General features: G+C 25.3%; 2 protein-coding genes and 1 pseudogene across 2 annotated transcripts; all 3 read left to right on the forward strand.

Annotated features, from left to right (window-relative positions):
- Positions 1 to 7,706: 7,706 nt before the first annotated feature.
- LOC137808150 (putative invertase inhibitor) lies at positions 7,707 to 8,514 on the forward strand. Its single transcript, XM_068609112.1, has one exon. The coding sequence runs from the start codon at positions 7,793 to 7,795 to the stop codon at positions 8,342 to 8,344; it is 552 nt and encodes a 183-aa protein (XP_068465213.1). The 5' UTR covers positions 7,707 to 7,792; the 3' UTR covers positions 8,345 to 8,514.
- Positions 8,515 to 12,926: 4,412 nt separating this feature from the next.
- Positions 12,927 to 13,385, forward strand: LOC137805672 (putative invertase inhibitor). The gene has a single exon (XM_068605610.1). It carries the CDS (start codon positions 12,927 to 12,929, stop codon positions 13,383 to 13,385), a length of 459 nt encoding a protein of 152 aa, XP_068461711.1.
- A 1,741-nt stretch (positions 13,386 to 15,126) lies between these two features.
- On the forward strand, positions 15,127 to 15,898 carry LOC137808151 (putative invertase inhibitor; annotated as a pseudogene).
- Positions 15,899 to 16,299: the final 401 nt, after the last annotated feature.

Raw genomic sequence — 16,299 nt, forward strand, 5'->3', positions numbered from 1 at the left:
AATCTACATAAAAATATGTTTATTTTTTAAATATTTTAAAGATAAGAGTAAATTTGTAATTTTTTTTAAATATTTTAAAAAAATTAAAAATTTCATTACAATCATAACATAATTCACAAAAAATTCAGTAAACTTCTCCCACAAATCCATTTTACATACTTTCATTCAAACAACTTTACTTTCTTCACACTTTTCTTCAAATTCACTCTATCAAATCCTCACATATTCACTCCCTAATCCAAACAAAACATAAAAGTTAACAACTATCATTATAAAAAAAATTATTAAATGGAAATCAATATTAGAGACAAAAAATAATTAGTTACTATATTAACTAAAATAGATATTAAGTTAGAGACTAAAATAGAGAAACCAATAATTTAAATGGTATCTAATTTAGTCAATATATTAACTATTTTTTTGTCTCTAAAGTTAGTTTCTATTTTATGACTTTTGTTGTATTGTATAATGCAAAACATCATAAATTCACACATTATTAAGCATTATCATTTATTATTACACCTCAATAATTACAATTTACATTATGAGTAACGAATAATAAATATTCAACTTAAATAACATGATCATGAAGAATTAATTTCAAATATTAAGTAGGAAAATCTCATGATCGTGTCGTTTGAGTGATAACTCACAAATGTTGAGTGATAATATGAGCAATATAATATATCACTTGATCATCATCCCAATGCTTGAGTGATACTTCAATAGAGAAAAGAGAATTGATGAGGTCTCTTTTTCACTTGTGATAAATCAATGTTTGATTGTTCATGCTTTCATTGGATAGAGAATCAACACCGAGTCTCTATGGTTCAAAATGCTACATAATCACTTGAACAACCTGACTCATCAAACTATTAAATTCCATAACTTATTTCAAAACTTTGTCGATCATCACCATCACTTAAGCGACAACACATTAATTAAGCGATGAGATCAAGAGAGAATTAATATAACATATCATTAATAACCATCCAAATGAGTGTTTGGATAGTAATACTTCATATTTATTATAAATGCTACTATTTGACCAAAATATGGAGTCACAAAAATTAAAATTTTCAATTCCATTTAGCTGCTCTACTTGTTCTTGCAATCAGAATCATAGTTTGGTTAGAAATCAAAATATGGTTATATAACATTGAAACTATACCAACAGTATTAAAATATCCATTGATGTTATTCTAATTCAATCTCAACATTCAATCACTTAAAGGCAAATGAACATTTCAAAAATATCAAGAAATAACTTAAAACATTTAAGTAATTCAACTCTGCTTACTTGACGGTTACTTACTTCCCAAACAATAATAATTGCAAAATAAGAGAAAAAACTAAAATATCCCTAGAAATCCTAGGTTATACCACGTAACCAACCAAAATACTGATAACAAAAATTACACCAACTAAGATAAAAACTTTTCATCTGATTGAACTTGTAAACAGTTAAAATACTCACAAATAAACCAAAAAAAAGGTAGAATCTATTTAGAACAAAGGAGTTTATTCCAAAGCCAATTCTAATTTAGATGAAATTGACCTAGATGCACAAACTTTAAAATCTCTTTGAAAAAAGAATGACTAAAAACTTAGAAACAATATAGAAAAAATAATTTAATGAAATTATAATTTTTTTTATAAATAAATTACTAAATAATTAAAACTTTAATTTATTATTAAATATAACTTCAGAATTTTAACATTTATCATGTTAAAATTATTGATTTTTTAATGAAGAAAAAAAGCTTGTTTTTAAAACATTATAGTTATAAATAAAATTTTCATATTTAATATCTCATAGATTATGATAATTTTTAATACTGCATAATTAATTTTCTTCTAAAGGAATTTAAACAAATAAATCATTTGACTACTTTATCATGATAAACCTTGTTCATGTTAAACACATTAACAAGAAATAAAGTTAAACATGATAACTCTTTTGAATAAGGCACTTCCAGTTTTTGTTAAGCGTGAAGCCGTGAAGCAACTTACCGTTTGCAAGAATCATTTTCAATCACATTTGAAAGACTGACTTGAGGAAAAAAATGTCTCTACACCCATTCTTTTGTATCCCTCTACTCCCCATACTTTCATAGAATTAAATAATATATATTAATTGTATGAGTTCTATAATTCCAATAAAAATAATTTTTAAATAGATAATAATAAAAAATTTATAAATAAGTTATAAATGCTTATTTTTATTTTATTAAAAAGTTTATCTCTATTTTTTCTATATTTTTCTTGAATAGAAAGATAATTAGGATAGCGATGTGTTGTAAAAACACAACTTTCATAAGGTAACAATTATTATAAAAAAAAGTGATAACATTATATAAAAAAGTAAAAAATCCATGAATATTAATTTTATATCCTCAATATTTGATGTAAGAGGAAAGAGAATTCAAGTCCATCTAGTACACTTTAACTTTTAAGAACTCCACCACAAAAAAATTATTATTATTATTATTATTATTATAACTATTATGATTATGATTATGACAATGATTATAATAATAATTATGATTATGATTATTATTAAAAATAATATTAAAAATAATATTAATATTAATATTATTATTATTATTATTAATATACTAATAATGTTACTAATAATAATATATTATTAATAATAATGAATAATATTATTAGTATTATTGGTATTAAAAATAGTAATAATAATAAAATATTATTAAAATAATAATAATAATAATACGAATATTAATAATATCAAAAATATTAATAATAGTATTAATAATATTAATAAAATTAATACTATAATAATAATAATATTATTATTATTTTTAATAAAATATTAATAACATTACTAATCATATTAAAAAATAATGATATTAATATTAATGTTAATATGAATAATAATATTATTATTAATAATATTTTTAATAATTAACTATTATATTGACTAAATTAAATAATGTTTAAGAGATTATAAAATATTATTGATATTTAAAGTAGTTTTTATTATTAAAAAAATATAAATTAATTTTTAATTGATATCTAATTAGTTATCAGGATAATGTAAAATAGTTAATAGTTAAAACCTTATATTAATTTAAAAATTTATTTAATTTTTTTTTAATATAACAAAAAACTACTTTATATATCAGTAATTTTTTAGTTTTTAAAATAGTATTTAATTTAATCAATATAATTATTAATTATTATTTTTAAATTAATTTTTATTTAATGATTTTCTTATTAATTTTAATTTTAAAAAAAAATATTAATTTATATATAATAATTTGAACCTGAATCAATACGTAAATCAAACAATATGAAAAGTTTTAAAACCTTACGTAGTTTGCAAATTAAAAAATCTTTATACAATTTTCAACTTAGAATTAATTAAATTCATCAATCTCAGTTAAATCATAATTTAAATCAAGAGGACAAACCAAAGTCCAGAATATTATAATAAAATCTCCAACACAAGTTAAAATCCTAACCACTCTATTTTCAAATCTTCTAATACCATATATATATATATATTCATCACTTAATCCATTTAAATCTTATAACCTAATATACAAATCACATGTAGGTTAATTTCCCTTAATACATTAGATTAGACTTATACTTTTCTTGATTGATGATAGATGTGCTAAATTTTTACACCCATACGTAGACAAACAAAGAAAAGAGAGTTTGAAATCCAAATAGAATAAAAAACTTATTGTAATCAAAATTTTGTTTGAATTAGTTATGTTTAGTCTTCGCCATCTCCTGGTATGTAGTTTTAGGAAAAAACAATGGCAAATTACTGCAAGAAAATCTTAGATAAAAATGTAGAAAGATATAAAGAACTTATTTTAGAAAGATCTAACTATTACACAGACCAAAAATGATTTTTTATTTATTTTTATGTATAACTTTTTAAACTTAAAATGCAATTATAATTTTCTGCATGAACTTTATCCCTACCACCTAAAAACATGTTATTACTATTTTTAAAAAGTAGAAAAATGCAAAAAGAGTTACGTACAAGGTGATGATAACATAAACAACAGTCTTTATTTCTGTTTGTAGTTAATTTGTTGAATCTTTGTATTTAAAAACAGCTAATCTAACTCTAATTACAAATTACTTGGGAAATTTAACAACACTACTAAAGTGAAAAAACATATAAAAATACAAGGTAGAGTTAAACAAAGTAAATACAGTATTTGATAAATATAATAAACTTTAAATTAGTGGAGTCTCTTCACTTTATAGTGCAAGGTGTGCATATCTCTTCAGACATTAATTAATCTGATCATCACTTCCCAATTTTATCGACAGAATACATTATCCTTCTCTAGTTATATATATAAAAAGGAGGGATAGATAGAAGGAGTGTAACCTCTTTTTTCTTTAAAAGTATGTGGTTTCAGCCTCCTAATGTTAACGTTTACACAACTTTTAGTTATTTTAGTATAATTCATGCATGTGGCTTTTGTAGGGATAAGGGAATCAGAAAATTGTGCATGGGTTACGTGACAAAATTTCCTGTGCCTTCTACTATGACGATTATGGAAAGATTTCCAAAATGAACTCAATCAGAACAGAGAGGCATACACAATGTTAGTTTCAACATAGCTTTCCACTATGGTTTCCTTCATTATTAATCAGGTTTAGCTTCGACATGCCTTTCCACAAAGTTTTATTTGCAGGACAACTTTTTTTAAACTATTTATGGATTATTATTCATAAATTTGGATTTTAACAGTGTGTATGAATTAAGACCTATGAATATCTATTAGTAAGTAAATTCATTATTACACATAGATTATTATCTTCATATCTTTTATTCACAACTAAATTCAATATTATATATAGATTATTACCCATAAATCTACGACTTCTTGTAAATTAAAGAATTATTATAAGAAATTGTTAGTTTAACGACAAAAAATTATTGATGAATTTGTGTTTATCAATAATTTTTTATTATTGACGGATTTTGTCAATGATTTTTTGCACGTTGGTAATTACCGATACATTTTAACAATGGGTATGAAAACTTAAAAAATTAATGCAAATCAATATTTGTTGATAAAGCGCGAAATAATAATATTAATATTAACAATAATAATAAAAATATTAATAATAATAACATAAGAATAACATAAATCATGTCACGATCACTAAAAGTAATTAGAATTTCTCTCATTTATTCAGGGGATGAATTTGACAAATTTGTATTAGTTGGTAATTATTGAAGAATCTAATCTGTTGGTAAATTTTAAGAGGAGCATATTACTAAGGAATTCTATATTGTCGTAATTTTGTCGGTAAAAAAAATTACTAACATAATTTTGATATTATTGACAATTATATAGTTGGTAAAATCAGTTTTTTGATATAAATTATTATCTAATAATAATAATAAAAACAATAATAATTATATAGATTTTCAGATAAAAATAAAAGTAGCATATTATTATATATACACTAATATTAAAATTGTTTTTAAAAAATATTTTCAGTGTTAAATTGTAGGTAAAAATGACTTTGGTGACAAATTTTTAATTAAAAGGAATTTTAAAATGACAATTGTTTTGGAATTGTAATTATATTTATGAAGGCCATTTTACATTCATTCTTTTTAATTCTATCATAAATTTTTATTTTATTTTTCTTTTCCTTCTTTCCGATGCTTAAATGATATACAAGAACATGCTAAGTAGAAGGAGAGATATTGGTAGAACACCCACTAACTCTACTTAAAAATCTAATTATGATTTGATTCCTTCATTGCATACTATTTTTATACATATTCATTTCTAATCTACTTCCTATACGCATCTCACCATGGCTGCTTCAAATTACGGGTTTTATTTTTATCTTTATTTTTATAAATATGTCTATATCTAGCCTCAGGCCTATGACAACCCTACATCATACATTCTCTAGCCTTGTTATTGCATTTACTAAGATTCTTACATTAGCATCATCCTTATATCATCCAAATACTTCTATTGAAAGTATTTATACGAAAGTGTTGATACTGTTGGACGTAGATGGATTCGTCTAAATTCACAAAATATGTAAGAAATGACAACTTTTTAATTAGTAAATTAATTTTTACATTTATTTTAAATTTGTATAAGTTATTTATCCTGTGTCAACATGTGACGTTTTCTATATAATAAAAAAAATAAATTTGGAGATAGTTCAGAAACATTTAAGTTGGTAAAAAGCTTATACCGAGATGTGAGGAAGATGTGTGCTAATAATGTTGAATATTTGTAATACACACAAACAATAGAAATAGAAAAGATACTCTTTACAAATTAATAAAATAATATTTTAATTATATTTAATTTAATTTTTAATTATAAATATTATTATAATATGGTGTTATGTTTGAATAGATATGATCAGCATAAAACCTTTAAACCTATCTATATCAACTCTACACGACAACTCACATCATACATTTTCTAGCCCAGTTGTTGTATTTTATTAAGACTCTTCTACCAATATCATCCTTATATGATTCAAATGCTTCGATTGTGAGTGTTGACATTATTCGACGTAGTTGGATTAGTCTAGATTCAAAAAAATATACAATGACAATATTTTAATTATTAAATCATATATTATATTTCTTTTAAATTGGTATAAGTTACTATAAAAAAAATCATTAAACAAAAATTATTTTTAAAAATAAGAAATAATTAATTACTTGATTAAATTAGATACTATTTTAAAAATTAAAAAAATTATTAATTAATAAATAAAAATTTATTATTAATAGATAGATTTTAATTTGATATTTAATTAGTAACTAAAATATTGGTAATTAATTAAATATTAATTAGAAATTAATTTATAAATTTATTAATAATAAAAATTATTTTATATAATAATATTATTTTAGTAACTAATTATTATTTTTTTATAATTTATTTTTATTCAATATTTTTTTATAGTGTGATCCATTATTCCATCGCACGTGAGATTACCTTGATAATAACATAAAAATTTGAGGATAGTTTGAAAACATATAATTAAGGAGGTAAAAAGTTTAGAACCAGGTGTGACGAAAATTGGTTTAATAAAGATTGTAAGTAAATATTAAAACTCTTAAAACTTGTAAGTAATATTATTCTTAACATACCAGTTTTTTTTTTTTTTTTTTACAAAAGAAAGAACTAACTAGTATTATTTAAAAAGGCTTGAGAATCTAAACTTAAAACTTATAATAAAAAGAATTTGATGCGCACAAGAATAATGCGCTTAATTGATTGAATTTTCTATTCACCAACATTATTACAAATTCCTTTTTTTAAAGTGATTCAAGTTTATTTAACTCATTTCTCTAGTAATTTAGTTCCTTTGCAACAATTGATTTGAAAGATTTGAAAGTTTATTTATCAAAAATATTTGTGGAGTTAGAAAGTTTGTAAAAAAATATTTTAACAATATTGTTAAAATTGTATCTCCCTTCTCATTATATATACACAGAGATTTGCATTCCATAACAGTAATCCTTTTACTTGGAATTTCTCACAGACAAAAAACAAACTAATGAAATTCTCATTAATAATAGTAATATTATAATAATTATAGTAATAATAAATTATAGTAAATTGTAATAAAATAATAATCATAATATTTATCTACGATGAGAATAAGGGAGCAACACCTACTCGATAATATATATATATATATATATAATATGTGATGTGTAGTGGAGATCACATCATAACGGTCTAAACTAAATCTCTTTTCTCACCGATCATAAGAAAAAAAGAAGAAGCTAAGAATGAAATTCGCTTCGTTCTTTCTTGTTTTCTTTATCTTTATCTTTCTCTTCCAAAGTTCAAACAGTTCCGATCTTATCTCTGAATCTTGCAAGGAGGCCTCGAAGAATGATGCAAATTTGAGGTATGATTTCTGTGTTGCATCCCTTAAAGATGCCTCCAAGTTTCAACCAGCAGCCACCAACCTCAAGGGTCTTCTGGATATTTCAATTCAACTTACCAAGTCCAACGGAACCAACACGGTTTCCATGATTACAAAGTTCTTGAAGGAGAAAAGTTTTGATAAATACGCAAAGGTTTGTTTACAAGATTGCTATGATCTTTACTCGGATTCCCTTTCGGATTTAGATGATGCTGTGGTTGCTTTCAAGCATAAGGATTTTGACACGGCTGCTACAAAGCTGAGTGCTTCTTTGGATAACTCTGTTACCTGTGAAGTTCAATTCAAGGATAAGAAAGGTGAAAAGTCTCCTTTAACAAAGGAAAATAAAGTCTATTTCCAACTCAATGTAATATCTCTGGCCTTCATCCAAATGCTTCGTCAACATTCTTGATCAAACTTAAAGCATGTATTTGTCTCATCAAACTAATATTATCATCTTTCTATGCAAAATTCTTTATATGTCGTAATCATGTATTGAGATTGAAATTATAACGTGTAAATTTCTTCCTATGCCAGAAAGGCCTGAACTACTGAAGTTCTTCCCTCATTTTGCACCCAAAATATTATTTTATTCATTCTCTTTTTTAGTTTGCTGGTTTAGGTTGATGTAAGTTTTGATTCTTTCCATTTTTGTTATGGTGATTAATAAAATGAATAAAGTTTGTTTGACACTTTTATTTTCTATACTATATATTAACGAATTAGTTAATTACTTTTGTTTGAAAATAATAAATTTTAAAGATTTAATATAAATTAAGATAATATTTTTTTTTGTCATTTAAAAATGAACAATTAATACAAACTAGTATTTACTTTTTCTTTTAAGTACAAACTAATATTTACTTTTTCATTAAGAATTAAATTTACTCATTTTAAATATTCAAATTTAAATGAGATATTAACATCAGAAATCGGTAATCAATTACAATTTTTAAATTAATAAATCTCGCACATTTTAATTCATTATTATGATTTATAGAAAAAAAATAAAATAGCTAAATAAAATGACAAATATTGTCAAAATGACTCAAGCCCATAAAGTTGAGATCTAAGTCCAAGAGAAATTAACTTAGTTCATGAAATTCTACGGAAGAAATTCAGGAAGAAATTCAAGACTAAGAGTCTCCTAAAAATTATAATTGAAATTTGCTTAGCGTAAGGAAATTCGGCGGAGTTGAGGCTAATAGCACCTCAAACTCTGCACATAAATTCATTTAAGCGTAAGTAAAAATATTGAATAGATTTGATATCAAGAACACCCTCAAATAAGCCATTTTAATATACTTGGGTGCAGGAAAAATACGTTGAGCAGATTTGAGATGTGCTGAGCAAATTAGGTTCGCTTAAACCTAAAGCTCGGATGCTGAGCAAATTTGGGGTAAAGAGCATCCCAAAATCTGTGGCTCAATCCACTTTTGCTTGCGCTGAGCAGATTTGACCGAACATGTAATCTAATACCTAATTTAAACCAAAAATCTAACATTTCTAATAGTTCATATTCATTCTCAAGACCCATTCAAAGTTAATTCAATTAATACAAGCATTCAATGTAGAAATCCAACTCAAAAATGATATTATACCACCATATTTAGATCAAAACTTCCTCCACCTATCAAACCAACATCAAATCTTAGTTTATCTAGTTTTCCACTCTAATTTGCATAATCCTGGTTTATAGACTAATTTCTTATCTATATACAAGTAGTTTCCTTTATCTAAATTGTTTCTCTTTAAAGAAATTTGTAAAACCAAACAGTTAGGTTACTCCAAAATCTAAGAACCTAAAGCAAGTTAGCCAAATATAACATATTTCAGCATGTGGTATAATAAGTTGAGATTATCACTTTTTTCAATTGACCCCACCAAGATTGATGATAAAAATATAGTAAAAATCAGATAACAAGAAATCTTTAAAAATTTACTGTTTGAAAATCTATTTAACTTTTGCTACAATGGCGTAGAGTCAGATTATGAAATAAATGAGATCTGTAGTAAAAAAGTGAAAGAAAAAAAGATGAGAGGTTGTGAAAATAGAGAGATTGAAAAAACGGACTATGCAAATGAGTTGTTACAAACACAAATAAGTTTTTGAATATCATACTTCAAATAAAAGAAAAAAATTATAATTGAGTCACTACAAGAAAATCATGAAATAGAAACCAATTTGTAGAAACCAAAATAATTAGTTGCAATAGTAACTAAATTAGAGACCATTTTAAAAACTAAAAAGAAATTTGATTTCTAAATTAGTTTCTATTATTGTTAAATAATTTCTAAATTGGTATCTAATTAACAACCAAGGTTTTCCTAGCAAATTTAGAAACTAAATAATTGGTAATTAAAACCTTAGTTGCTAATTAGATACCAATTTAGAAACTATTTAACAATAATAGAAAATAATATAAACTAATTTAGAAACCAATTTTTTTTTAGTTTCTAAAATGGTCTCTATTTTAGTTCCTATTGTAACTAATTATTTTGATATCTAAAAATTGGTTTTTATTTCATGATTTTTTTTTAGTGAGTCAGCTGATTTCTGAAAAAATAAATAAATTAGTATTTGCATGGATTTTTTTCTTACCTTACAAGATGGTTATTGAATGTTTCAAGTGTGATTCTTGAAGATACTAGGTCTTTGTTATAATAGAAGTCGAGGAAACATAATTTTAGTGTGAATTGTTACCTTACTCCAATTGTTTTTTATACTTTATCTGAAATTACTATAACAAAATATCAAATAACATTTTCAGTGTATCCACGGTATTAAATAAATATATTACACTTTTTTTTAATTAAATCATTATATTTTAAAATAAAATAAGTAATATTTTTTGTAACTAGTAAAATATACTAATTACATGCATTTAAATATTAAAATTAATATATATATATATAAAATAACTAAATTTAATTTTTTAAGTATACTTAACATTTTATTAACTAAATTCATTGAATTAACTAGTTTTAAAAAAGTAAATTACATTATAATTTTAATTTTAAAAAATTATATTCAAGGATTTCAATTAAATACTATGCATTTACTCAGGATTTTCATTATTATATAAATTTTCATAAAAGGAAAATAATATTGAAATCATTAAAAAATTATTAATTAATTCATTAAAATAGTAGATAAATACAAATTATATATATTTTTTTTCGATAAAAATAAAAGTAACGTATTATTATATATACACTAATATTAAAATTGTCTTTAAAAAAATATTTTCAAATGTAAACTCTGGTTGAGAGTGACTTGGTGAGATTTTTATAATTAAAAAGTTTTTTTAAATGATAATTGTTTTGGAATTTATATTTATGAAAACGATTTAACACTCATTTTCTTTAATTCTATCATAATAAGTTTGTGTTTTCTTTTCTCTTTCACTACCAGAAAATCATGAAAAAGAAACCAATTTTTAGATTAGAGAAAAATAATAATTAGTTACTATAGTGACTAAATTAGAGACCATTTTAGATATTAGACAAATTTTGGTTTCAAAATTAGTTTATATTATTGTTAAATGGTTCCTAATTGTTGTCTAATTAACAACCAAGGTTTTTGCTACCAATTATTTTGCCAAGTCATCTATTTGATGATGCACATTATATTGTCGAAATAATGGACAAAAAAAAATGATTTTATAACCTAAGATCAATGGGTGAAAATTTCAAACCTTCTTCTTCAAGTTCTTAAAATGTCAACGTAGTTAAAGAAAATAAGAGTTTGTGAGGCATGTTATTTGTTGAAAAAGAAGAGTCATATTTGTTAGAGAAGATATGAATTTATGTTGAATTTTTCACTTAGTCACTCATCTTATTTAGTACCACATCCTCTAGGACAAAATATATTTCATCCTTCCGCAATAGAACAACAATGATGATAAATCATGTCTCTAAAGTGAATTTGAACTCACTAATAAGTCTTACATAGCGTCGGTCAGGCCCACACAAACACACCTAACATACACACCTAACATCTAGCATTGATCAAACCTTGTTACACCATGTTATTAATAGTGTTAGGCAAACCCAAACAAATTCGCCATTCCATTAGCATTGGAATGCGTGGGCTAAGCTCTTTTTACCTTCTTTTCTATTTTTTTTTTCAAAATATAATTTGTGTAGTGTCACCCACACAAATTCTCCTAGTGGATTACTCCTTTTTTACATTTTTTAAATATAATTTATGACATGTAGCTAAGTCATCTCTAACTTTATTTTTTATTTTTTTAAAATATAATTTATGGCTTATAGATGGCTAGACCATCTTTATTTTTTTCTTTTTTTAATATAATTTATGATCTAGGTCTCTCTATCATTTAAAAAAAATATTATTTATGTATTGTTAGTCAGATCATACAAATCATGTTCTTGATTTCATATTAATTACATATAAAAATATAATAATGCAAATCAACTAATGCAATTTCCTGATTTCATATTAATTACGTATAAAAATATACAGCTTTTGAATTAAATTTTCTGATTACGTATCAATGACGTATAAATTTTGTGATTACGTATTAATTAAATATAATTTTTCTGAAAATATATTTTAAACATGGAACAATTTATCTATTAATTATAATCTTGGAATGATTTTAGTTTGATATCGTATAGCATGTTTTCGAGTCATATTTATTAACTTGGAATGGTTTTAGTTTGATATCGTATCGCATGCCATATTTATTAACTTGGAATGATTTTAGTTTGATATCGTATCGCATGCCATATTTATTAGTGGATATTTGAAAATAAAGAGTGTTATTTGAACTTTTAAAATGGTATCTCCCTTCTCATTATATATACACAGGGAATTTGCACTGCATGACAGTAATCCTTTGAGTCACAGAATTGATCACAAAGAAAAAGAAAAAGAAAAAGAAAAAGAAATGAAATTCTCAGCATACCTTATTGTTTTCTGTGTGTTTGTCTCTCAATGCTCAGGTGGATCGGTCTCTGAATATTGCATGGAGGCCGCTGAATTTGACCGAAGTTTGAGCTTTGATTTCTGTGTTGCATTCCTGTCGAATTGGCAGCCACCAAGCAGCAACCTGGAAGATTACTGGGTGCATTCAATTGAGTTATTAAAATTGAACGGAACCAACATGGTTTCTTTAATTTCGAAGCTCTTGGAGGACAAAAGCATTGATGAACAGGTGAAGGATGGCCTAAATGGTTGCTTTAATTCTTACAAGGATATCATTGTGGAATTAGATGCTGCTATGGTTGCTTTCAAGGCCAAGGATTTAGACACTGCTGGCGTCAAGCTCAGCGAATCCTTAGATACCCCAATGGCTTGTCAACTGTTATTCGCCAATCCCACAGGGAACAAGTCTCCTTTAACAACGGAGAATGACGCCTACTTCAAACTCAACGTAATACCCATGGTTGTCCTCCAAATCTTAAAGCATCCCTCCTCAAAATAGTTTTCAACATCCTTTTAGGACCTAAAAGTCTTCTATTGGATTCATAGTTCAACATATAACTAACTACTAATAAATTTCATTTAGGATAGGATGGTGATATGTTAACACCACCCTCTCTGTAGAAAACATACACTTTATAAATCAATAAAATAATATTTTAATTATATTTGATTTAGTTTTTAATTTTAAATATTATTATAATGTGGTATCAAAGTATATGTTTTTATGTGTGGTATTAAAGAAATCTTTTCTTTTCATTTATTATTTTTATCTGTTGGTGTTCCCTGATGTAAGCATCTTTTTACTTTCTACGTGGGTAGTGAACTATGTAACACGGATACAGACACTGACACGATACGGATACGGAGACGTATAATCTCTAAAATGTAGAATACGGGGACATGAATCTACATATTATATAATTTTAAATTATATAAATTAAAAATAAATATTTATGTGCAAAAGTATGTTCCATATTCTTTTGGGAGCAGGAAGATATTTTTCATGACTGGTTCAAAAGAATTTGTTCTTATTTTATAATCATAATAAAAATTTATACAATAAATTTGAGTTTTTAGAAAATTATTGTATTTATACCTTTTAAATTGTGTTAGAACCGTGCTAGAATTTTCAAAAATCCAACAAATAGTTTTTTGAATTGAACACTTCACCCGATAAATATCGTAGAGTGTCGACACGGTCCGATACGAATACGCCATTTAATAAGAAGTGTCCGAACCTTTATTATTATCCTATTTCATATTGGCATTAAAAAACATACATTTGACATGGTGTATAATAATATAATAATACTTTTAAATTAAAAAATAAAATAAAATAACACAAATAATCTCTAACTTATTAAATAGGTTAAGAAAATTAAATTATTTTTAATTTGATTTCTAAACTAAAGAGGTCTTTGAATTATGTTAATTTTTTTATTATAGATTCACATATTAAATTATTTTTTATTTGATTCTAAATAAAAAAGACAGGTCTTTGAAATTAGTTTATGTCTGATAGAAAGTAATTGATAGTTTTACAAATCTAAGCGACTAAATTAAACGAAAAAAAATTACTCCATTGAAAATTATTAAAAGGTTATTTTGATATTAACAAAATAATATCTACAATTTAAAAGTTTAAAATAATCTAAAAGAAGCGTAAATTGCCCTTCACTTTATTCTAACCTTTAATGTACGACTTAAAAATATTATCCTTATGAATCAAAAACATAAAGTGTGGTTATATTTAGGAACTCATATGAAAAAGCTTAATTAAGGACTTAAACAACACTTACTTGCACTTTTAGAAATTCTTTTTAATTCTTTCTTTCGAAATGAATGTGATAACAATACATTTCATGGATAAAATGATCTTTCATCCTAAAATAAAAATGTAATTTGTAGAACTATTTGAAAAATCTGAAATAGAATTTAATAAAAAGAAAAAAGGTAGGTTCTTGCACGATCCTTTCGTCCGTACTGAATCTGTCATCACTGTGACCTCACGAAGCTTCCGCAGTTAAAATGGTTCCCACGAAATTACCAACGAACCCTACTATTTCACAGCTGCTGAAAGAGCTAACTAAGTACCCAGAAAACACTCCTCCTAAATAACAAACCAATGTAAATGCTAAAACAGTACTCTCTTGTGATCAAGCAACAAATAAAAAGCCGTTAAGGAAACTTCCTGCTATCCCTTCACGTACGTGAACCATGTATTTATATATAGCTTTGCATGCACCAACAACAATCACAGTCACACACCACTTTCACATACCAAACCAATGATGTTTCACCCTTCTTCCCTGCTCTTCTCTTTCACCCTTTTTTTTTTATTTGTCATCACACTCTCCCTTGAAACAAGCTCCACCTCGATAGTACCCAAGGACATAATCGACCAAACCTGCGAAATATGTTCCAACCAATCTATCATCTTGAGCTATGGCCTATGCTCAACTTCTCTTCCGGTAGTTCCAGTGAGTCACTCTGCAAATCTTGAAGGGTTAGCGCTGGTGGCAATGGAGCTAGCACTAGAGAATGTGACTAGCACGTTGGCAACAATAGAGAAGCTATTGGATAGCACAAGCCTTGATAGCTTTGCTTTGGGGGGCTTAACAGATTGCCTGGAACTGTACTCTGATGCAGCATGGACAATAGTGAACTCCGTGGGGGTTTTCTTGTCTGGGAACTATGATGTAACTAGGACGTGGATGAGTTCAGTTATGGAAGCAGCATCAACATGCCAGCAAGGTTTCACAGAGAGAGGTGAAGTTTCTCCTTTGACACAGGAGAATTATAATCTCTTCCAGTTATGTGGGATTGCGCTTTGCATTATCCATTTGGCTACCCCTACGCACCTTCTGAATTGATCCACGCGTAAATTTGGTCTTCTATCATGTGTTCATCTTTATAAAATGAGACCGTTATATTCGTATCTCAAAATGGATAATAAGAGTGTCAAACATTGTATCTCAAGAGATTAAGGAAGAAGACAGAGATTTATATGTATACTTTTTTTTTTAGTTTTTATTAGAAATTTTTCTTTTAGCAGTGCGACTTTTGAGAAAATTTTGTCATCATGTAAAAAGATTAATCTTTACGTATGTAATAATAATAAATAAATAAAATAAAATTCTTAATGATAGTAAATAATTATTTTTCTTTTTTTTTTCTTTTTTATTCTCTCACTTTCTTTCTAGCACACATTACTGAATGAAAGGTGTATTTATTATAAATTTTTTACTTTTCTTTTTTAACATTTCACCAAAATTTAACTTTTTTAATAGTTTAACTTCTTCCATCTAGTTATACATAAGTTATAACTAATTAAGATACATTTCGATATTCTGTCATTAACTAATTAACGTGATAATATTACTATTTAAACCAAAATAAGGAACACAATTCTA

Source organism: Phaseolus vulgaris, chromosome 3, assembly GCF_000499845.2.
Source record: "Phaseolus vulgaris cultivar G19833 chromosome 3, P. vulgaris v2.0, whole genome shotgun sequence".
Lineage (NCBI taxonomy): Eukaryota > Viridiplantae > Streptophyta > Magnoliopsida > Fabales > Fabaceae > Phaseolus > Phaseolus vulgaris.

Coding starts and splice junctions, on each gene's coding strand:
- LOC137805672 (XM_068605610.1), top strand. CDS start 12,927: ATGGAGGCCGCTGAATTTGACCGAAGTTTGAGCTTTGATTTCTGTGTT.
- LOC137808150 (XM_068609112.1), top strand. CDS start 7,793: ATGAAATTCGCTTCGTTCTTTCTTGTTTTCTTTATCTTTATCTTTCTC.